General features: G+C 41.5%; 1 protein-coding gene across 2 annotated transcripts in view; it reads left to right on the forward strand.

Annotated features, from left to right (window-relative positions):
* Positions 1-21,919, forward strand: part of KCNN2 (potassium calcium-activated channel subfamily N member 2) — a 399,816-nt gene extending 377,897 nt beyond the window's left edge. The window contains exons 9-12 of one of the 2 annotated variants that reach the window (XM_032842238.1): positions 11,962-12,089; positions 15,451-15,459; positions 18,241-18,310; positions 21,317-21,919. In XM_032842238.1, coding sequence (XP_032698129.1) covers positions 11,962-12,089; positions 15,451-15,459; positions 18,241-18,310; positions 21,317-21,604 — 495 coding nt within the window. In that variant the 3' untranslated portion in view covers positions 21,605-21,919. The remainder of the gene's footprint in view (positions 1-11,961; positions 12,090-15,450; positions 15,460-18,240; positions 18,311-21,316) is intronic. The other variant, XM_032842239.1, reaches the window with a different exon arrangement.
* Positions 21,920-22,931: the final 1,012 nt, after the last annotated feature.

Consider the following 22,931-nt stretch of genomic DNA (forward strand, 5'->3'; position numbering starts at 1 on the left):
ATTGGTTTAGCTCGGGGTCACTCAGCCTCAGCATGGTTGACCTTTGGGAGTGGATAGTTCTCTGCTCTTCAGCTGTCCTGGGACCTTGTTGACTGTTGAGTAGCATCCTTAGTAGACTCGTGACAACCAATAATGCCTTAGACACCGCCACATGTCCCCTCAGGGGACAGCATTGCCCATGGTGAGATCCGCTGCTTTAAGTTATTCCCTGGGGATTTGGAGACTGGGACAATCCTCATAGCAGATACTCTTTGTGGCTACTCAACTTATTACAATCTTCCTGGGAATAACATGTATTTAACAAAAGTACCCTGTGTACCTATTATAGTTGAGGTTCTGTGTTACCTGCTGAGGATGTAGAACCGAAATATCACAGGGTGCTTTAAGTTTTTACACTACTGTGCCTTCAGCAAGTCAGATGAAAGGTCTGTTTGTTTTTCTTTGCTTGGCAGAAAAATGCACTCATGTTCTTGCTTCTTTTGCTCATGAGCTCCCTCAAAGCCCAGTCCCCCTTTGGAATACTGTGGATCTCGAGAACTTCTTTGGTTTTTATGAATGGGTCTCATTTCCCCAAATGGACCATGTGTTCTGATCTTACAGCATCTCTTTTACAAGGTCTTACAGACTTTAGTTGGACTCATAATGCACCACTATCTCTAGGAGTTTCTTCATAGAAAGCTTTTTTGGTAAGCAGTACTATCCTTATTTCAAATTTCACATTCTCCACCGTGCTTTATTAATTCTGTTATCTCATTGCTACTTCTTAAAAGTTGAGCTGCTTTCTCTTATTACTGGGGACAGAGGTCTCTTATAGGCCCAAGAAAGGCATTCCAGCAGGCCTGTCGACAGCTTGAATTTTTATGGGCAAAATGTCACTAAGTACAGTTACAAATGTTAAAATGGCATTAGAATCAACATAAATTTCTCAGTCAATACAATATATGAAAATAATAGCCCTTTTATAGTCCTCTTCAACTTATGAATATCATTTACTTGACACTTGATTCCATTTCATTATTTATGGAATTTCTAAATGGGCCCATTTATAATTGTACCTTTTTAAATAAAAATTCTAAAATACTGGAAGATGACAGAATAATAGGATCCTGAGCTCACCTCTTCCTCTGGATACACTGAGGCTACCACTACAGATAATGCAGCTGACTCTGAAAATTCCGTAAACACTAGCAGAATAGATCTTCTGCGGGTAAAGACTGAAAGAAAAAGCCACATGGAGAAGGGGCAAAGATGTGGTTGAGAACCCAGTCTCCTGCATGGCGAACCACAGGATGGAGGGACATCATAGGCACAGAGACTCTACCTAAGGAGTAAGGCCATCAAACCCCACATCAGGCAGCCTATGTTACTGGGGACCTGTACCACAGAGATGAGTCTCCATAAGTTCTGAATTCATATTGGTAGGAGCTTTCTCCAGGACTAGAAGTGCTGGTGGACACTATTTTCTTGCCCTCCTTCAGCCTGGCTGGCAGCACTTTGCAGGAAACAATTTTGGTCCTCTCCACCTACCTTGCTGGCACTGGTCATCCAACTGCACCTAGTGAGCATCCCCCTGAAGCAACTACTGCCCCCTGGGAGGGGCCAGCCCCACCTACCTGTGGGCCTAGAGCAGTCAAAGCCCAGGCACAACAGGAAGACACATGCTGCCCACAGGGGACATCTCTAGTACCTGGTTCTGGTGACCAGAGTGGACTGTGCTACTGGGAACCACAGGACACTTTCTACCTAAGACCAATAGTACTTCTAACACCAAGAGACACAGCTGATCTACCTAATACATTGTAACAAGCAAAAAGAGTCAAACAAAATGAGGAGGCAGAGGAATATGTTCAAGAAGAAAGAAAGAGGCAAAACCTAAGAAAGATGTCTGAACCAACAAAATGGAGATAAGTAATCTACCCAATAAAGAGTTCAAAGTAATGGACCTAAATTGGGATAAACTCAGAACTTTAACAGAGACCAAAAATATAAAGAACCAATCAGAACTGAAGAAGACAGTAATAAGAGAAAAACACACTAGAGGAAATCAAGAACAGATCAAAGGGTACACAAAACAGACAAATAACAGAGTAACTCATAGGGGTCCCAGAAGCAACAGAGAGAATGGGGGCAGAATACTTACCAAAGAAAGAAGAGCTGAAAACTTCTCTGACCCGGGGGAAAGAAACAAATATATAGGTCCAGGAAGTACAGAGAGACGCAAACAAGAGGAACTCAAAGAGGCCAATACCATGACACATATTAAAATGACAAAAATTGCAGATGAAAAGAGAATCTTAAAAGTAGCAAGAGAGGGGCACCTGGGTGGCTCAGTTGGTTATGTGTCTGACACTGGAGATCAGCTCAGGTCATAATATCAGGGTTGTGAGATAGAGCCCCACATTGGCCTCCAAGGTCAGTGTAGAGCCTCCTTAAGATTCTCCCTCTCTTGGGACACCTGGGTGGCTCAGTTGGTTAAGCCACTGCCTTCGGCTCAGGGTCATGATCCCAGGATCCCGGGATCGAGTCCCACATCGGGCTCTTTGCTCAGCAGGGAGCCAGCTTCTCCCTCTGCCTCTGCCTGCTACTCTGCCTGCCTGTGCTTGTTCACTCTCTCTGACAAATAAATAAATAAAATCTTTAAAAAGGAAATAAAGATTCTCCCTTTCTCCCTGCTCTCCCCAACTCCCACTCATGCTGGCTCTCTCAATAAATTATGTAAGTAAGTAAGTAAGTAGCAAGAAAAAAGCAACTAGTTAGGTACAAGGGAAACCCCATAAAGCTATTAGCTGAGTTTTCAGCAGAGTTTGCAAGCAAGAAGGGAGGGGCATGAGATAATCAAACTGCTGAAAGGAAAAAAAACCTATACCAACAATATTCTACCCAGATAGTTTATCATTCAAAATTGAAAGAGACATCAAGGAGTTTATTAGCACTAAACTGTCCTTATAAGAAACGTTAATTGGACTTCTTTAGCTCAGAAAGAAAGGTCTTAACTAGAAGAAAATCTTGAAAGGAAAAAGTTCACTGGTAAAAGCAAATATATAGTAACGGTAGTAGATGAGTCACTTACAAAGCTAGTATGAAGGGTCACAGACAAAAGCAGTAAAGTCCATTACATCTACAGTAATTAGTTAAGGGATACGCAAAATAAAAATATGTAAAATATGTTATGTAAAATATGAGCGACAGAATAGAAATATAATGCTTTTGTTGACTGATTGGTTGTTTGATTGGAGATAGAGGAGGAGATAGAAGAGGAGAAAGAGAATCTCAAGCAGGCTCCATACCCAGCACAGAGCCTGATATAGTGCTCAATCTCACAACCCCGAGATCCTGACCTGAGCTGAAATCAGGAGTCAGATGCTTAACAGACTGAGCCATCCAGGCACCCCTAGAAAGGCAGTGCTTTTAGAATGCTTTTGAACTTAAGCGACCATCAACTTACTATCGACTATCATACACACTGGATGTTACATATGCACCTCATTGTAACCACAAGCCAAAGACCTGTAATAGGTGCACACAAAATAAAAAGAATCCTAACATAAAGCTATGAAAAGCTATCAAATCAGAAGAGAGCAAGAAAAGAAGAACAGAACTCCAAAAGCAATAGGGAAACATCAAAATGGCAATAAGTATATGCCTATCGACAATTTAAGTGTAAATGGACTAAGTGATCCAACCAAAAGTCACAGGATGACGGAATGGATAGAAAAATAGGACCCAGCTATATATGGTCCCTACAAGAGACTTGCTTTCGACATAGAGACACATACAGACTGAAAGTGCAGGGACGGAAAAAGACATTTCATGCAAATGGAAAGGCTAAAAATCTGGGGTAGCAATACTTAACATCTGACAGAATAGACTTTGAACCAAGAAAAAAGAAGGGAATTACATACTGATAAGGGGAACAGTGCAACAAAAGGATATAATTCTAAATATCTATATACCCAGTATGTGAGGACCTAAATACGTAGGCAAATATTAATAGACATAAGGGAGAAGTTGACAGTAATACAATAATGGTAGGGGGCTTTAATACCCCCACTTGCAACAATGGATAGATTATCCAGACAGAATCAACCAGGAAAGAGTGGCTTTGAACACACATTAGACCAGGTGGACCTAACAGATATATAAAGCATATTCCACCCCCAAACAGCAGAATACCCATTATTTTCATGTGCACTTGGGACATGCTCCAGGACAGATCACATATTAGGCCAAAGAACAAGTCTCAATAAGTTTAAGAAGATTGAACTCATATCGAGTATCATTTCCAAACATAATGCTCTGAAACTAGAAAACAATTACAAGAAAAAACAGGAAAAAGCAAACCACGGAGGTTATACAACATGCTACCAAATAACCAATGGGTCTAGAAAGAAATCTAAGAAGAAACTAAAAAAAAAAACCTATAGACAAATGAAAATTAAAACACAACAGTCCAGAATCTTTGAGATGTCCTGGAAGCAGTTATTAGAGAGAAATTTATAGCAGGACAGGCCTACCTCAAGAAGCAAGAAAAATCCCAAATAATCTAACCTTACATTTAAAGAAACTAAAACAAAACAAAATAAAAAACAACAACAACAACAAAAAACAAATAATGCCCAAGTTAGTAGAGGGAAAGAAATACTAAAAATCAGAGACAAGAAAACAGTGGAAAGGACCAATGACACTAAGAGCTGGTTCACTGAAAAGATAAGGGAAATCGATAAATTCTTAACCAGACTCCTCAAACAAAAAAAGAGAAGGACTCAGATATATAAATCAGAAATGAAAGAGGAGAAGAAACAACCGACATGCCAAAAATACAAAGGATTATGAGAGACTACTGCAAAAAAATATACACCAACAAATTGGACCACATAGAAGAAATGGATAAATTCCTAGAAACCTACAGTCTTCGAAGACTGAATCAGAAAGTAGGAACCTTGAACACATCAACTACTAGTAATAATACAGAACCCATAATAATATAAACTCCCAACATGTGTCTAAGAGCAAATAGCAGCTTCATGGGTAAACTCTACCAAACATTAAAAGAAGAGTTAACACTTACCCTTCTCATACCATTCCATAAAGAAGAGGAAGGAATGCTCCCAGATTCATTCTAGGAGGTCAGCACCACCCTGATTCCAAAACCAAATGAAGGCCCTACAAAAAAAAAAAAAAAATAGAAGACTACAGACCAATATTTCTGATGAACATTGATATCAAAATCCTCAGCAAAATATGAGTAAACCACATTCAACAATACATTAAAAGGATCATCCACCAACAAAATAAAAAGGCCATCTGTTACTGAATGGGAGAATATATTTACAAGTGATGCACAAATAGGGGGTTAATAATTCAAAATATATAAGGAACTAATATAACTCAATACCAAAAAATCCAAATAATCCAATTAAAAACTGGTTAGAGGGCCTGAACAGAAATTCTCCACAGAAGACACACAGATGGCCAACAGGCACATGGAAAGATGCTCACCATCGGGAAAATCGAAATCCATATGGTTAGTATCAAAAAGACAAGAGATAACAAGTGTTGATGAAGATGTAAAAGTAAGGGGACACTCATGGACTGTTGGTGGGAATGCAAACTGGTACAGCCACTATGGAAAATGACACAGGGATGCCTAAAAGAAATAAAATGATAAGTACTATACAACACATTTCTTTCAGTTCTAGGTACAGAAAACGAAAACACTAATTAGAAAAGATATATGTACCCCTATATTTATTGCATTTTTAAAAATAGCTAAGCTATGGAAGCCATGTAAGTTTCAATCAACAAATGAATGGATACAGAAGATATGAAACACACATACACAGTGTAACATTACTTAGCTATAACAAAGAATGAAATGGTTGCAGTTTGCAATAACACGGATGGAACTAGAGAGTATCATTCTAAGTGATATGAGTCAGACAAACACAAGGTACCATATGATTTCCTTCATAGGTGGAAGTTAAGAAACAAATGAAAAAACAGAGTTAAAAAGAGACACAGACCCAAAAACAAACAAACAAAAACAAAACAAAACAAAACTAGGCTTTTAAATACCCAGAGCCGACTGAGAGTTGCCAGAGGAGAGTAGGGTTTGGAGAAGGGCAAGGTAGTTGAAGAGAATTAAGAGGTACAAACTTCCAGTTACAAAATGAGTAAGTCACGTATGGCATCAGGAACACAGACAATATCCTTGTGACACCTTTGCACAGTGACATGAAGATGGTAAGGGCACAAATGCCGAGCATTTGGTAACACAACTGTCAAGTCACCACATTGTCCACACCCAACTAACGGAACACAGTATGTCAACTACAATTTAAAAAAAGAGTTCAAAGATCTGAAAGATTAGGAATAACTTCTGGAACACAACCAAGAGTAAACAAGGACCTAACAGCCATGCAGAGTTACCAAGAGGAAGGTTCAAGATCCAAGTTCAAGGGTGCCACTTATGGCTAGAGAAAACTGCAGCTATCCCCCAAAAACACTGCACAGAAGAAATCTTTTTTCCTGGTGGTCACCAAGAATGATTACAGACATTCTGAAATTGGAATAGGCTTGTCAAAAAAGCATGAGTATGAATGTCAAACAGTTGATTATTCCTTCCGGGAAGAAATGTAACTTTCCAAGCCTCCCATTGTGTCTCTTAACCGCATTGAACAATCTCCATGAAAAATTATTTTCCGTGCCCGTTTCCAGAGGAACAACTGCATATAGAAACTGTTTCTCTGAGGGACAACCTTAGCCACATAAAATACTATGTTTGAAAGTGGAGCACACCATTCATGGCTCAGTGTATATCGGGGGAGATCGTCCCACGTAATTCTAAAAGTTTACACGCCACGCTGTAATTCCAACATGGCAGAGCAGACCCATGGGCGCAGAATAATCTAATGACTTCAAAATGAAAGCCTAATAGCGATAGCTCGTCCTGGGGCTTAGGAAGACAGGAACCACCATTTTTTAGATTTACTGTTTATCACCTGACAGAGGCAGCAGGTTTACCACACTCTTATCTTTCTGGAAATGTTACTGCTCTTCATTCACGTCTGAACCAAGAAGAAATCTTGGGGTTTGGCCCTCTGCATACTTCCATTTTGGAAGGAAACTTGAAAACAAGCAATTCTGGGAGCCCAGACGTAATTTTTTTAAAGTAGCTAGATGTACCACAGAAGATAATTATGCATATTAATGTCCACTGTGGGTGTTTCCAATCCTGTTAAGAATTCTCAATAAGATCCATAATAAGAACACCATTATGCAGTTATGTAATTTGGTTTCCTACGTGCCTCTTAGCAAGTGAACAGAAATTCTGGAGGATTCAGTCCATGGAGACTTCACATTGGGCTTGGTGACATCAGCCTAGGGGGTGAAAACATGCAATGAATGGATCACTTGGCCTTACCCTGTTCCAAAGCCCCAGAATTCACCCAGCCCCACGTACCTGCTCCCAAGGGGAACTGGGCAGCACGTGGTGTGGTGTTCAGGCTTAGAAGTCTTGTCTGTGTTTGTCCTGGGCATCCCAGAGGCATCGCCCACAGCATACAAGGCAACATTTTACCGTAGTTAGGACAATGAGAGGCAGGGATCTCGATCTTGCTTCTTCTGGCAAAGGTTATGCTCTTTCCTCTTAAATTCACGAAGAGGGGGAAGCATTGCCCTGAATTAAGTCTCTGAAAAGAGGGGCAAGACGAAAAGGACATAAAAAAGGAGATTTCTTAAGAATCATAATAGTGCCAAGCAAAGGAGAACTAGAAACAAAGCACCCTTTAAGACAGTGCTCTAATAACGTGTCTCTATCTAGGTTTGAGCAAAGCAGAGTTTCAGCTCAAAGTCTATCAGCTTTAAGGGCTTTTGTGGTTTAGTACATATTGTTACACTTTGAAATATTATTCACCTTGCTACCTGGGGCTTTAATTTTTTTTTAATTATTACCATAAGTCAGCAATAGAACATTTCATATTCTGAACCTTGAGAGACTGTGGACCCTGAGAAACAATCTGGAGGTTTCAAAGGGGAGGAGGGTGGGGGAGGGGGGTAACAGGGCGATGGTATGTAGGAGGGTAGGAGGGCACATGCTGTGATGAGCGCTGGGTGTTATCCTTAACTAATGAATCACTGAACACTGAAAAAAAAACAAAAAACAAAAAACAAAACAAAAACCAAAAACCACATTTCCTATCCTTTCTACCTGTGAAGGAAGGTGGTTTTAAGGCATCTGGGTAAGTACTATTACCTTCAATAGAATTATTGCTTTTAGGGCCTCTGTTTTCTCAAAATACCTGATTATTAATATGTCTGGCAACATGTTTCTGATAAAAGATTTTAACTGGAATTGAGCCTGAGTCAGGCAGAGCCAATGTTCATGTTTCCCTTTTTTTTCTGTCCTTATCTTTTGATGTACAGGAAAGAAGTTCTATTTCACAGTGGTGTTGGCCCATAAATTGGCACTAGAGTTATGCCAGCTACTGATGGGGCCACATCGATGATCCCCCATAGCAACTATCATGGTATCTAACATGGGATAGAGACTTAATAAATGTGTTGAATTAGTAAATGGAAATTAGGGAAGACGTGGTTAGATCTCAGGTCTCTTCTGTAACCTCTATTCCCTTCTTATCCAAAGGGTCCTTTGGTTGGTAAGTATGTATCTGTGGTTCATGATTAGAAACTTTTACGATGCCAAGTGTATACCATGCTATCAGATATTTGTACTAGAGAGACACAAAGATGGGTGCCAAGACCCCTGCCCTCTGAGAGTCTGTAAATGCCCCCAAAGGACAGGAGGGAAAGCCAGGGTTACAGTGGGAGAAGACTGTATGGCAGGGTTCTTAACTTCATTAACAAAAGAAACTTGTGCTGTAAATCACCTTCCCTTTCATCTAAACCATCATGACTGCTTAGACCTACTTCCCTTCTCCAGTGGGCTAGCACTGCCCAGTAACAATTCCCCATTGCTCAAACCTGTGGAACACTGAGGTACTTAGTAACCAGTCTTCTCACTGTCCCCCATCCCTTTCAGCCTTAAGGGGCTGGAAAAACCTACTTATCCCAGACACATGTGATCACTAGGCAGAGAGTGCATGGTTCTACTCTTGGACGTTCATCTTGTGGCTGCCATCTTGAAAAGTACCAGTTAAATGGGATGCCTTCAGAGTTTTATTCTTGTGTTCCAAAACCCATTTGGGAGTTAGAAAGGGGAACGTTTCAGTGTTAATGCCTCTGTCTCACAGTTTTTCAGAGCAGCTCTATAGAGTTTCATTTTCAGATGAGGAATCATTTTCATTCTTAGCCTGTCAACCACACTGAGCGTCTCGTGCACACAAATCCTGTGCACATTGATCACAGAAATTGAGGTTCCCTACTCCCGTCAGCTATTCCCCTGTCATCCCAAAGAGAACAACAACAACAAAAAATCATTTAAAATACCTCGAGGGAAAGCAGCGCACCGCCTTTGTAAAGATTTAGGAACTGGAGGAATTTGGCCTTTGCTGTTTATGGATGGGAGCCCAAAGCAAAATCTGTTGTTAACGTTCTCCTGCAAACATTCCTATGTTCAACCGCTGTGTCACTGTCCCATCTGTTTTTACCAAGTTTTCCAGTTTCCAGTTTTCCAGTTTCCTCCTCTGTGTCTTGAGGTGATAAAATCAAGAAGGGGGCATCCACCAGGTTTCCTTACCATCTTCCAGGCAGCTAAAGCCGTTCTGACAGCTGAGACTGCCATTCACTGGCCCTTCTGTTTCCCGGTGGGGAAGGGCCTATTCTGGCCCCAGTCAGTGACAGCCAGTAACTTGCTACCCCTTTCCCAAGGTCCTCAACCCTTGGCCACTTACGCAGGCTCCTTACAGCTGAAACGGACATAAGGACCAGATAGAAGATCCTTCCCAAAGGTGACTCCTACCCCTGTAAAAAAGAGAAATCTGTTTCTGTAAGAACGAAGAGCCCAGAATTGACCTAGAACACCTTTCAACTTCACCATGGACGGCGGTCATGTTTCTTGGACACACTGCTGGAGCTCAGCACCCAGTATTTCGATGCTGTTTCCACTGGTTTCAAAAAGAAGGCTGTCGGCACAGAGTCTGAGGACAGTCCAGAGGACAAGCATCACCAACCCAAGTTGCTGCTAAAAGCAGTTCTAAGAAACGAGTCATTCTCTTAACGTGGGTTCTCGCAATACAGTTTCACTCAGAAAGAAACCTTTACGGCAGCCTGACCGAGATTCACCACCAGCTACCAAACCTGGGGCTTTCTTGGCTAAAAATAGAAAAAAAAAAAAAAAAAAAAAAAAAACAAAGAAAAAAAAAAACACATAGATCCCTGTGATCGTAGTTGTAATGTAATTCTAAGACTCTTCCTGAATGAAGACTAAGTCCTGAAAAGCACTTTAGTAAGAATTCGCTCTACTTTTCTCATGTAGGGAAGAGAAAACTGAAGTCAGTCATGGGAGGTTTAGCTAGTCTCCTTGATCTGACTTAGTTAGTCCCAAGAACTTAGAACCGTTTCTCAAGTCCAGTTCTCTGCCCTGTCTTCCCCACCACTTCGACTTTCTCACAGAGTCGTCTTCCTCTACCCAGTGCCCCTAGAAACATCTTTTATCCATCACTCAGTAGAATTGTATGGATCAACTTTGGGGGGTGGTATTAGTTTCAGAAGTAGAATTTAGTGATCGAACAATTGCATAGAGCACCCAGTGTTTATTACATTAAGTTCCCTCCTTAATGCCCATCCCCCAGTGACCCCATCCCCTTAGCCCCCTCCCCTCCAGCAACCCGCAGTCTCTTTCCTAGAGTTAAGAGTCTCTCCCACTTCGCCTCATGGATCAACTTCTTAGAGTAAGTCATTAATAATTAGCCTAAGTGAAAGCTTTGGGTCTTCGTACCCTGCACTGTGAGCAAGGGAGAGGCCAAACTTGGCCTTGGCTGGGCCTTTATCAAGTTCCAGGAATTGTTGAAGACACTACTCAAGAAAGCAAGGGCTTGAATATTACCACGAAGTATTCATACCTTCCATCTGCACACTAGGTCTTGGCAGTGTTACTGAAACACTTACATCCTTTACAAGGATATGTCTCATCTTATCTGTCTCATCTTATAAGGATATGTCTCATCCATTTGAAATGCAGCGTCCTTAAATTAACCAAACTAAAATCACAGCAGCATAGGCTCTCGGTCAGTCCATTCAAATGTGCTAACAGGCTAAGTCGCCCCAGGAAGGCAGAAGAATAGGACCGCTTGGACAGTGAGCAGTGGAAACATGCCCTTCCTGTTGTTTTGCAGTCAAAAATACCAAACAAGCTTTCAAGAGACAAGATTCACCTTGGCCTTCTGGCATTTTGCCTTCCTCCAGGGAAAGGAAGAACATGGGGATAACAACTATAAGACAGGGTGGGGAAAATCAGCACCTTCCCCTGCCCCACCCCATGTTGTCAGACAGGTCACAGGCACCTCTTGATTTCTTAAAAAAAAAAAAAAAAAAAAAAAACTAGTTGAATAAAAAGGTTCCTGAGGGGTAGACTTTAGTCCAGAAAGAGATCAGTACTTCCCTAATATTCCATTTTATTTTTTTTTAATATTTTATTTATTTATTTGACAGAGAGAGATCACAACTAGGCAGAGAGGCAGGCAGAGAGAGGAAGGGAAGCAGGCTCCCTGCTGAGAAGAGACCTGAGCCGAAGGCAGAGGCTTTAACCCACTGAGCCACCCAGGCGCCCCCCTTAATATTCCATTTTAAAAGGGGTTCCCAGACACATACTTTTTAACAGGCACAGATTCAAGATACATCTTTTCTTTTTGTGAGAAACAGTTATTCAACAGAGCTAGAACTTACCATGATCATTCAGATGATGAATATGACCCGCCCCCCCCCTCCCCTGCCCCCAGCCACCTTGCAAAGGATTCTGCTCTGGAATTTATCAACTGTTGTGTTCGTTTGTTTTCTTAACAGGTGAAAAACGCAGCTGCCAATGTACTCAGGGAAACATGGCTAATTTACAAAAATACGAAGCTAGTAAAAAAGATAGATCATGCAAAAGTAAGAAAACATCAACGAAAATTCTTGCAAGCTATTCACCAGTAAGTATCATTTCTCATCTGTCGCCTTCCTGCTTGTGTAGCTCTGGGTCTAAATTCTCCTACTCGGTCATTGTTCTCTCGTGAGAAAAGAGAAAAAGAAAACACTGTCATGTCTGTGCCCACGAGACATTATTTGGCATTTTAGTAATTCCACAGATGAAATCCTAAGACTGTCAGTTCTTTTTAGGACTAAAAAAAAAATCACTCGTTATGGGGAGAATTGTCAATTACTCTATTAACTAAAATGTCTTCTCAGGTTCTCTCTTTAGAAACAGTATTTTCAGTTGCAATCATATTTCTTAGTGTAGTTAATTATTCCTCTAGTTTGCTCTAGGATGTTTGTATCTACTGCAAAATCTTGGCAAACATTTACTATTTTATGACCTACCTGGATTTTTTTTTTAACACATGGCCAACATGTTTCTATGAAGATTGTATAGACGGTTGATTTAATACTTGCATTTTTTAATCAGTCTTTACTCAGGACTTGGGGGATTTTCCCTATGCTCCATGTTGATTATAGATGTTACAATGCCTGGAGACCTTATACCCTTTCACTGTTATTCTGACTTTATCCAGACCACCATTGTTCCAATTGTTGAAATTCTTTGCACCATTTTGTTGTAACACTATATATAACCATCCTAGACCTTTAAAGGATAAATGCCTGTGTAGTGAGTTTCAATAATGACTTGAAAGCACCAGTTCTCTCTCCCCCAGGTTGGCAGCATCCTTACCGTAAGTACACTCCTGGGGGCATCCATCTCGAGGCCGCACAGCCTTGCTCCTAGCTCCATGCCATTTCTGTGTGGGGAAGAGCAGATCCGTCGTCACACGGGTGGGTCAGGAAAGTAGCTGTCCTCATGTAGCCCGCCAAGGGAATCATGGGAAGGTGGGCCACCGTTAGGTGTTCTAATTAGACGGCAAGGCGTGTCCTCGGAGCTGCCTGGGCGCGGTAGACCAAGAAAGCTCTGAACCTGGAGTTTTAGTTGTCTGTCCTCAGATAGTACACATGTAATATATTATGCTGAGAGTCTCTGGGGGAAATGACTCCGTATTCAAGGGCTACTCTCTCACCTCTCCTTCCAACTGTGCGTTTGCCCTCATGGCCACTTAGAACGCTTTAATCACATTCTTGTTGCCATCAGCACCAAAGTGACATCATTTCCCCTTTAGCTCTGGGGCATCACCAGGGCCCCCAACTATGCTTTTTATCCCATTGTAAGAAAAGGCCAGAATTTTAAGATAATGCTCTGTCCGAAGTATGGGAATGTGTAAAAGGGAAACACAGAGGGACACAGGATCAGATCTGGCTCCCAAGAGGAATCTGCCTACTGATCACAGCTACCTTTACAACCAAATACTACCCCCCAGGAGCCTCCACATCTTGATTCCTTAAAGTTTAGATCTAAGAGAGCAAGTCCACTGAGAGACGCTGAGCCTTCACCTCTGAGCACAGGCCGCCTCCTCAAGGGTCCCCTGGGACCCCTCTCCTGGTCGAGTGACCATTCCTATACCCCCACAAGCATACCACACAGACACCCAATATTCCTCCAAAAGGTACAGACCATATACTGTGGAGAAATCATTCTTGGCACTTTTAATGTTTCAATACAAACCTTTATTCAAGTATATTAAAAAAAAACCAACAACTTAGCTGTGTGGGTGGGGGTGGGCAGTCTATGGGTCCAGCAACCACACATGCCATTTCCTCTGGGATCATATTTTTAAGCCTGTCAGTGTAATGTACCTATTAAATAGAAAATGAAATGTGATTGGCCTTGGATGCCACTGATAGGTTTTTATATAACAAAACTATTGGAAAAACTGCTTTGATGGTTTCTGTAATAATTTTGTAGCCACGTGTGAACGGTGGGTATATTTTTATCTATCTTTTCACAAAATGCATTTGTGCTGCAATCTCTGGGTGAGGAGGTGGGGGTTGGGGCGGCAGGGAGGACAACTTTGGGGTAGTCACCATAATGTTTTTTCAACTTTGCTACAGGTTTGAAAGTTTTTACAGCATGTCAGAAAAAAATATTGGGAGAGGCAAAGTTGAAAAACTGTCCCTAAGCAATTGTTAGATTGCTAGAAGGTGCTAGATTGCCCTTAAGGGTTTTTAGGTATAACTTACATGGGTCTTCCAGAATCCCTCTCTGGGATAGAGTACCAGAGGAAGCCATTCCTGATTCTTCTGCTCCTCGCAGACATTTCTCATTCTGTTTCTTCACCCAGCAACAATGTACTTCTAAAGTAGATAAGCTCCTAGCCATGCGAATGTTCGGAATTGTTTTATAACTTAGTCTTGGGGTTATCTGATTTCCTTTGAGGCGGGAGGGTACTTATACTTTGTTTAAAAAAAAAAAAAGTACAACTGAGCATTTAAATGGGCTGGGTTTTGGCTAGATTATTCTAATCCTGCCTAGTTTCTCATTTTAAGTGAGTGAGTGAAGTCATGCAGGAAAGCACACAGGGCTCGATTCTTCAAGGCAAGGCTCGCATTGCCCACTATTCAGACCCAGATTTACAAATTCATTGGCTCGAGCTCTGCTGGCCTCTCCCATCCTCTGATTTGTCCTGAGAGCTTTTCTGGAGCTCGTTCTGGACTCCCCTCTTCCCAGCGTCTCTCCCTGACACATGGCCTCCGTAGTGTCCGGTAGATGCCTGCTTTTCCAGGCTCTGTCCTCTTTCCAGTAACAGATCTATCTTTTGGGATCCTCACTTAGTGCCAGGAAGCATTCTGTTCCTGTAGACCTTTGAGCACTTTTTCTGGTATCAGCTTTAACTCTTTTTAAAGTGTTATCATTCTTCTACCACAACTACAGACCCAGCAAGCAACACAAACTGGTCTCGGAGCTGAGAAATTCCGTAAACAGAATTTCTCTAATGCTGAGCTTTTGGATTGCCCACATTTCAGAAAGCCAGGCTTCTGAACAGCCCCAGCTTGGAGGAGATGTAACCCCTCCAAAAACCACCGACTACATTATAATTCCATTATTAAAACTACAGTCCCTAGGACATTCATATTAGGCCAAAATGGGTCTTGTAGTTCACTTGGACATCGTCTGTCAAAGAGGCCATAATGACCTGCTAGAGGTTCTTCCTTCTGAACCTTCGCTCTGGGGAAAGCGCTGTGTTTCGGGTGGGGCAGTCTCTCAGCGGGGAAGGACGCTAATGTAATTGGACAGTGTTTTGCTGTGATCACTGTGCCAAAATTCTGCAGAACCTTAACAGGATCTTTCCACCAATGAATCGAGCCCCCTGTGCACAACTGAACACCACGCTGTGTTATTCTGTTCCAGAATATTTTACAGTTTCTTTTCTTTTGTTTTGTCTTTTTATTTCAACAAAATGAAAATAGAGCTCGGAAGTAAGTTGTGTGAGCCGCTCCCCTCAACATTTGCAGAATTTTCTACCGGCTGCATGCACCCAAGCGGATCCTTTATTTGTGAATTTCAGTAGTCTGATTGCTGCTATGGAAATGTGATCCAAAATCATGATCTTTTCCTGTGATAAGTGAAGTTCACAAGGAAGAAGTCAACATATGTTCCTTATTCTTCTTTTCGGGGGTAGGGGGGTGGGGAGAAAAAAGTAAAACACACACCTGCATGTTACCTGCCTTTTATCCTGGCAGCTGCAGCTCGAAGTAGGCTTTTTTCTGCCAGTGCTATGGTGCAGGCAGTCTCAGGAGCAGCAAGACGAGATGACTTAAGTGCAAGGAGCTCAGGGGATTCCACTCAAATAGGGCTGCTCAGTGTCAGCCTTCCAGATTAGCAGAAAAGAAAATGGGCAAAATTCTACTGTCAGAAACATAATATAGAAATTTAAGAGAAGCAAATAAGGCTTCGCTGTTTGGAAGACAAGAGTACCCACTGAGTGAAGGGACCAGCACTCTGGCCCTTCCGTGGGACCGGCCAAGCTCAGGACCTCACCCGAGCTCACCAGTTGCTGGAGGCTTCTGATCCGGTTCTGCAAACTCGAGTCATTCACCTGCCGCCTCTCCTATTACTTAAATCTGAAAACAAAGCTCGATGTAAGTCCTTATCACAAAAGGGCTAAGAAAACAAAAACAAAACTAAACAAAAGCAAACCAAAAAACCGTTCGCAGCAAAGAGAGGTAAAGGCAGCATCAGCCAGCAGTCGAAACACTGGCATTGAATTCTAGCCACGGACTGTTGTCTGCAGAAAGCTCTCAGCTGAAATCCTGCTCTTTCTTTTTTCAAAAAGGAGAGACGAACAGGTGTTGGGAGATAAAAACAGGATAGGACCAGCCTGAGACATTTTTCCTGTAATAATCAAGAATTGGAAGAGAATTAAAGAGAAGAACTGTCTCTCCATCTGGTTTAGTATTTAAGGTCTTGTTGGCTTGTCACTCAGCCATCTAGAGCACCTCTGCTGGTATAAATCCAGCATTTCAGAACCACTGTCCTAACCTAACCCAGTTAGGTTGAAGTTCAGACTAGGGCCAGGGAGAATGAGTCCATGCCCAGCCCCTTTGTTCTCTCTAGTACATTTCTGTAGAATGACCCCACACAGGATCCAAGGTTTTTTGGTATTTGTGGGGTTTTTTTTTTTGGCAGGGGGAGGGAAGGGACTTGTTTTTAAAAGACAGACATCAAGACCTGCAATCCTTGTAACTACTCAGAGAAGCCTATCTCAACGATGTGTTACATTTAAATACATATTTGTAAATTTCTTTTACACTTAAACAGACTCTGTCTCTCCAAGAGCCTAGAAAGGAGAACTGAGTTCCAAGCATTCTAATAGAGAAACACAGACTCACCACGACAAGTTACAACCTTAAGCTGTTGTAGATGGTTAAATATCATGTTCTAGGCAGGTGTCGGTTAAACCCATACTGGCAGAAGGAACTCTATCTTCACGGTCGAGCAGATTTGGGGACATATTGGATATCGTAGTTTCAAAACAAAATCACTTCGCATCATGAACATTTGTTGCAAAAATCTCCCTGGCAGTAAAATCTTGCCCTGTGAATTTTTTTTATCCCTTTTTTGTAATTACCTTTCATTTAAATTGGGAAATGACCAAGATGACTCTCTCCAACAGCAACACTATACTTTGCAAACAACCTGTCATCAAGGCAATAAGGTTAGCATGGAATTTTTTTTTTTTTTTTTTTTTTTTTTTAAACTAAGGAGCCGAGAGAAACTTGCGTTCCTCTCCTGGAGCGTGGCTCTGAATCATTGGCTTAAAGAACAATAAACCACTTTTCTCTTGTTGGAAAATCTTAATTTCTTGGTACAGAGTAAGCAATGAATAAATTTTTTTTGAAATCTTATAGTAAACGAGTTAAGGAATAATAGTAAGAGCTGTCATTCAGAAAGATTTTTTTTAAAGTGGTTTTTTGACTGTCAATCATATATACGCAATGATATTTCAAAGTATCTAAAAGTAACTTTACAAGTAGTAGTCCCATCTGTCAGACATTTTAATTGTCCATTGACTTTTATCGACAAGGAAAAAAATTAAGGGAAATTCTCCCAAGGAAATGGTCTGGCTTCCCTTCAAATTCATGGCAGTTTAAGATAAAAGTCAAGCAAAACACAAGGAAGAATAAGAGAATTATGTGTTTTGAGTTATCTTGCTGCTGGTTGAATTAAAGCTTTATTTTTGCCAATAAGAATCTCACTTATCACTGTGTTTCATCAGGTTCAAATACCTAACCCAATCCATCTCCAACTGAACAGGGCTATGCCCCGTATCTAGTCATGTAGGCATAGGAAGGTACTCACTGCACCAACATCGATGAAATTCCCGTCGCTTTGCCTATTTCTTCCTATGTCTATTTGAAACGATACTGGGATTGTAAGGAATGTTTTGGCTTTTCTCATATGGTTAAATCCTTATGAGCCTTTCTCCGTTCAACTTTTAACTCCCTGGTAAATAGTTGTCCTAAGGACACCTCATCTCTTACTCTCTCTCTCTCTCTCTCTCCTTTCCTTTTTTGCGGTGTTGGGGAAGCATGCTTCTCATTGTACCAGACACATAACCAGTTTGGACTTGACCCCAAATATTCAAGGCATTATCCATGCAGTTCTTTGCTCTTGTCGATTTTATGCATGCTCTTTGGAAGGTGTAGGAGAGCAATAGAAAGGAAGGAGCCCTTCTGACTTCAGATTCTGTCTTTTAGATTAAGAAGTGTGAAAATGGAGCAGAGGAAATTGAATGACCAAGCCAATACTTTGGTGGACCTGGCCAAGGTAAGCTTGGGGTCTCAGCCCTCACGATGAGATCCATCAGAACAAAGCTCTGCATAGTCACTGCTCATGCTTTGGGAGGAGGACTCCCCAAACTTGTTAAATGCATCAACCCAACAAACCACCCTAAACATGGTGACCCAATTCAATAGAATTTTCCTAAAATTATTCCTTCATATGCTCTTTCCCTACATAAATTATTCAGACCCCATTCCAGAAGCCTTCCTACTTACAGGGGCTTGAAAATACAGTAAGAAATATAAGTGGAATATGAGACAACACTGTTAGGTTTCGTATTTGTCATTCCGTTTCATCCCTTTGAGAACAGAACTACATGCTGAGTTTGACCATGATGTTCAGGGCTACATAGGACTCATCAGTAAAATTATTTTATTTATTTTAAGCCCACTCAGAAGACTGTGATGATGAAATGTAAAATATATATATACAAGAAATTACATTGTAATGTGAAAATCCTCTTTCCCAAAAAAAAAGGGGAATCAGTTTAAAATGTAGGATTCTTTTCTCATTATTTAGAAAATCACCATGCTTTTTAAAAAAAAGTACATTAATGATCCCTTGATTCTTCTGTCACACTCACAAGATTTATCTGGTTGATTTTTGGTTGTTCCTCTCAAGTCAGTCCAAATGTAAGTATTTGCCGACTATGACAACCTTCCATTTTCCTCAGCTGATTCCAAAGGAGCCATTACGTGGAAGTTCTCAACCTTTTAACAAGAATGCTTTTAAAGGGGCAACTGTCTCTAGGGACATCTGGGTGGCTCAGTTGGTTAAGCATCAGACTGTTGACTCCAGCTCAGGTCATGATCTCAGGGTCATGAGATCAAGCCCTGCATTGGGCTTTATGCTCAGTGGGGAGTCTGCCTGAGATTCTCTCTGTCCCTCTTCCCCTCCCCACGCATGCTCTTTCTCTCTCTCAAAATAAATCTTAAAAAAAATAAAGGGGCAACTCAGTCAAACCCGTACATCCTGTTCTCTTTTAGAAAGCCTCAGTATCACTAGGAAAATTACATCTATTTGTCCCAGCCTCATGAGATAGCACAACTAAGTTATATTTGCGTTAATGTATATCGATAACACATACTATAGAAATATGTAAAAGTTGACTCTTCGAAACCAAGAAATAGAAGATAAGCGAAGTATTCAATGACTTACCCCTGGGGGAGGATATATCATGTACTGAAGGTGGGGAGCATGCATGAGGCTCAAAAATGTTCTCAGTTTACACACATAGCTCTCAGGTGGACATGTCTTGAACAAAGATGGGGCAGACTCTTACATCACTCCAAGGCCAAATGATAAAAGAAACTGGGTAAATAAAACAGACCACTTAGAAATAATATAACCTATGACATTTTACTATATATAATTTAATATTATGAATCTGTACTTTATAATGTCACTTAATGTCACTCCAGGAGTCTAGAAGGCAAGACGTTCATAGATCTATACTCCGCTATAGATTTCAAATTATTTCTTGAGTACCATGTTTCTTGTCATGGCTACAGATCTCCTGTGCCATAAGGGTTCAGTATTTTCTGAATTGCTCCCATAGTCTCAAGACTATGTTGAAAAGATTAAGTTAATGTGCTCTGTCTCCATGACCAAACTCAAACCAGATGCCTTTGTCCTGAATAGTAACTCCCTTAGTCGGTCAGTTCATTTATCATCATTAAGGGGTTATTAAGCAAGTAAGAGCACACTTAATAGAGGGAAATGAGAGAGAGGAATGGACAGCTTTAACAAAGGGTTTGAAACATGGGAAAAGCAGTGATGGACTGAGATTCACGTGCCCACGCTTCTCTTCTTCCTGGTCTCAGTTCCCGTCGGAAACGTAACTAGGAGTCCAAGTTATGAATAGCCTCTCGTCAAGACAATCCATTTCAAAATACATTTTCCTCTTTCAAACCACTCAGCTCTGAAAAACCTGTAGCCAACAGGGTAGACTGGTCACGTAATCACTCCCAATTTTTCACCTCTCAAAAGGCTACTTGACCCAATGGAGAACCTGCAATTTGAAACCTAGGACCACACAAGATCTTTCAGATTTTTTTCTTGCTTGAAGTTATAAATTACTTGGCCAAATTAGTTTCTCCTAAACTTCCTTCGTATCCCACCTTTACAATTTTTGCTACATCCCAGTACCTGCGATATACTCTTATGTATTCTTTCGGTCTGCTTCATTTTAAAAATTACGCTTGCCCTCGGGGCGCCTGGGTGGCTCAGTGGGTTAAGCCTCTGCCTTTGGCTCAGGTCATGGTCTCAGGGTCCTGGGATCGAGCCCCACATCGGGCTTTCTGCTCGGCAGGGAGACTGCTTCCCCCTCTCTCTCTGCCTGCCTCTCCACCTACTTGTGATCTCTGTCTGTTAAATAAATGAAAAATATTAAAAATATAAAAAATAAAAATAAATAAAAAATAAAAATTACGCTTGCCCTGATAAATATTACATGTTGCAAAACGAATGTGATGTGCTAACTTTTGTAGCTGCTACTAAGAGATCCACGTAAATATTAAATCACTACACCACCAAAAATCATGGGGCATTACCACCAATGGACCTGTATGACATTTTCTGCAACTGGATCAGATTAAGGCCTAAGACCTTACATATTTTTAGGAGGGGGAGGGTCAGTGGGAGAGAGAGAGAATCTTAAGCAGGCTCCACATCCAGTGTGGAGCCCAAGGCGGGGCTCGATCTCAAAACCCTGAGATCACAAACTGAGCCAAAACCAAGAGATGGAGGCTCAACTGACTGAGCCCCGCAGGGGCCCCAAAGATCTTACATTTCTAAATCCTGGCATTGAACCGACGTCCTGAATCTGCTTTGAAAAGTCAAGTGTTCCGTTACCCGATGCCCCTATTTCTTTGTATGCCACCAAAAGGAAGCCAACCCTCAGACTTGGGGAGTTCAGAGCTTGCTTCCAGGGCAAGTGTCCCGAAACACGAGTTCTTGCTTTTGCTTTCTGTCTCCCATCCTCTTTTGCAGACCCAGAACATCATGTATGACATGATTTCCGACCTTAATGAACGGAGTGAAGATTTTGAGAAGAGGATCGTTACCGTGGAGACCAAGCTAGAGACTCTGATTGGGAGCATCCATGCCCTCCCTGGGCTCATCAGCCAGACCATCAGGCAACAGCAGAGAGATTTCATCGAGGCTCAGATGGAGAGCTACGACAAGCACGTCACCTACAACGCCGAGCGGTCCCGGTCCTCGTCCAGGAGACGGCGGTCCTCCTCCACAGCGCCACCAACTTCATCAGAGAGTAGCTAGAAGAGAATCAGTTAACCGCAAAATAAGACTTTTTGCCATCATATGGTCAATATTTTAGCTTTTATTGTAAAGCCCCTATGGTTCTAATCAGCGTTATCCGGGTTCTGATGTCAGAATCCTGGGAACCTGACACTAAGTTTTAGGCCAAAATGAGTGAAAACTCTTTTTCTTTTCCTTTCAGATGCACAAGGAATGCACCTATTATTGCTCTATAGATTGTTCCTCCTGTAATTTCACTAACTTTTTATTCATGCACTTCAAACAAACTTTACTACTACATTATATGATATATAATAAAAAAAGTTAATTTCTGCACATACTTGTTTGGTCACTTGATATTCCTAAAGGTTCACTTCTCCCACGGTTTCAAGCTAAAATGACTGGTTATCATCGGATACAGGTTGATAACGTTCATTACCCAGAGTCTGGCTGGTTGGAAGAAGACTTTCAATCCCTCCATACTCCATTCACTAAGCTTTTCCCCCGTTAGGTAATGTTACAGTCACATTCATTCGACGCAGCCAGCTTGCTATTCTTTTTGAGTTTACGGTGTCTAGTTTCTAATTGCGTCTGTTTCCAAATTATCTGGAAGGTGGAGCTGTTACATCAAAGCATCTATATACAGGGGTGCACAGATGCTTTCTAGAATTATTTTATTCCCAGTTTACCAGGAAATGTATTTAAAGAAAGTATCAGGGTACACCGCTGTCTGTGAACTAATATTGAAGACTTTTTGGTCCAAACTAGTTAGTTATTTTGTCTTCTCCCTTGGGTTCGTTTATTATGGGAGGCCCATGATGTGCTCAGTTTGGATTCCATTCATACTCACATAGTCCCTCACATTGTAATGGACATAAACGAGCCTTACTCAACATGTCCCTTATCATCTGGAAAGGTGGACCTCTTGGTCAAGGCAAGACCACCCTCTTGGTCTCTACTTGTGTATTTGGTACAAGGAAGTAAATGGCACCTAGCCAATTTCATGAGTTCTATCACCTTTGTTTCATGGACGGTTAAGGTCGGTTGTAGTGAAAGGGAGCAGGGTGGTTAACTGTGGCCAGCCAGCGCATCTCTTTCCAAATTTACTCTAAGAATTGACTGGGTTTAGAGAACCGTCTTAGACGGGGTAGCAGTGTGAACCTTCCTCACCTGCTGATGGCCTCCAGAGCCTACAGGAAGAGCTGATCTATAGTAGCACGAGGAACACATCACAAAAGTTAGGCACGATTTGGACAGCTCTCCAACCAGCCTGCTTGGATGGACCTGAACCTACAATATACTCCTTAATTTTCACAGAAATCTGCTTTTACCCTCTTCCCCTTCATTT

The sequence above is a fragment of the Lontra canadensis genome, unplaced genomic scaffold (genome assembly GCF_010015895.1).
Source record: "Lontra canadensis isolate GAN:19392208 unplaced genomic scaffold, GSC_riverotter_1.0 scaffold126, whole genome shotgun sequence".
Classification (NCBI taxonomy): domain Eukaryota; kingdom Metazoa; phylum Chordata; class Mammalia; order Carnivora; family Mustelidae; genus Lontra; species Lontra canadensis.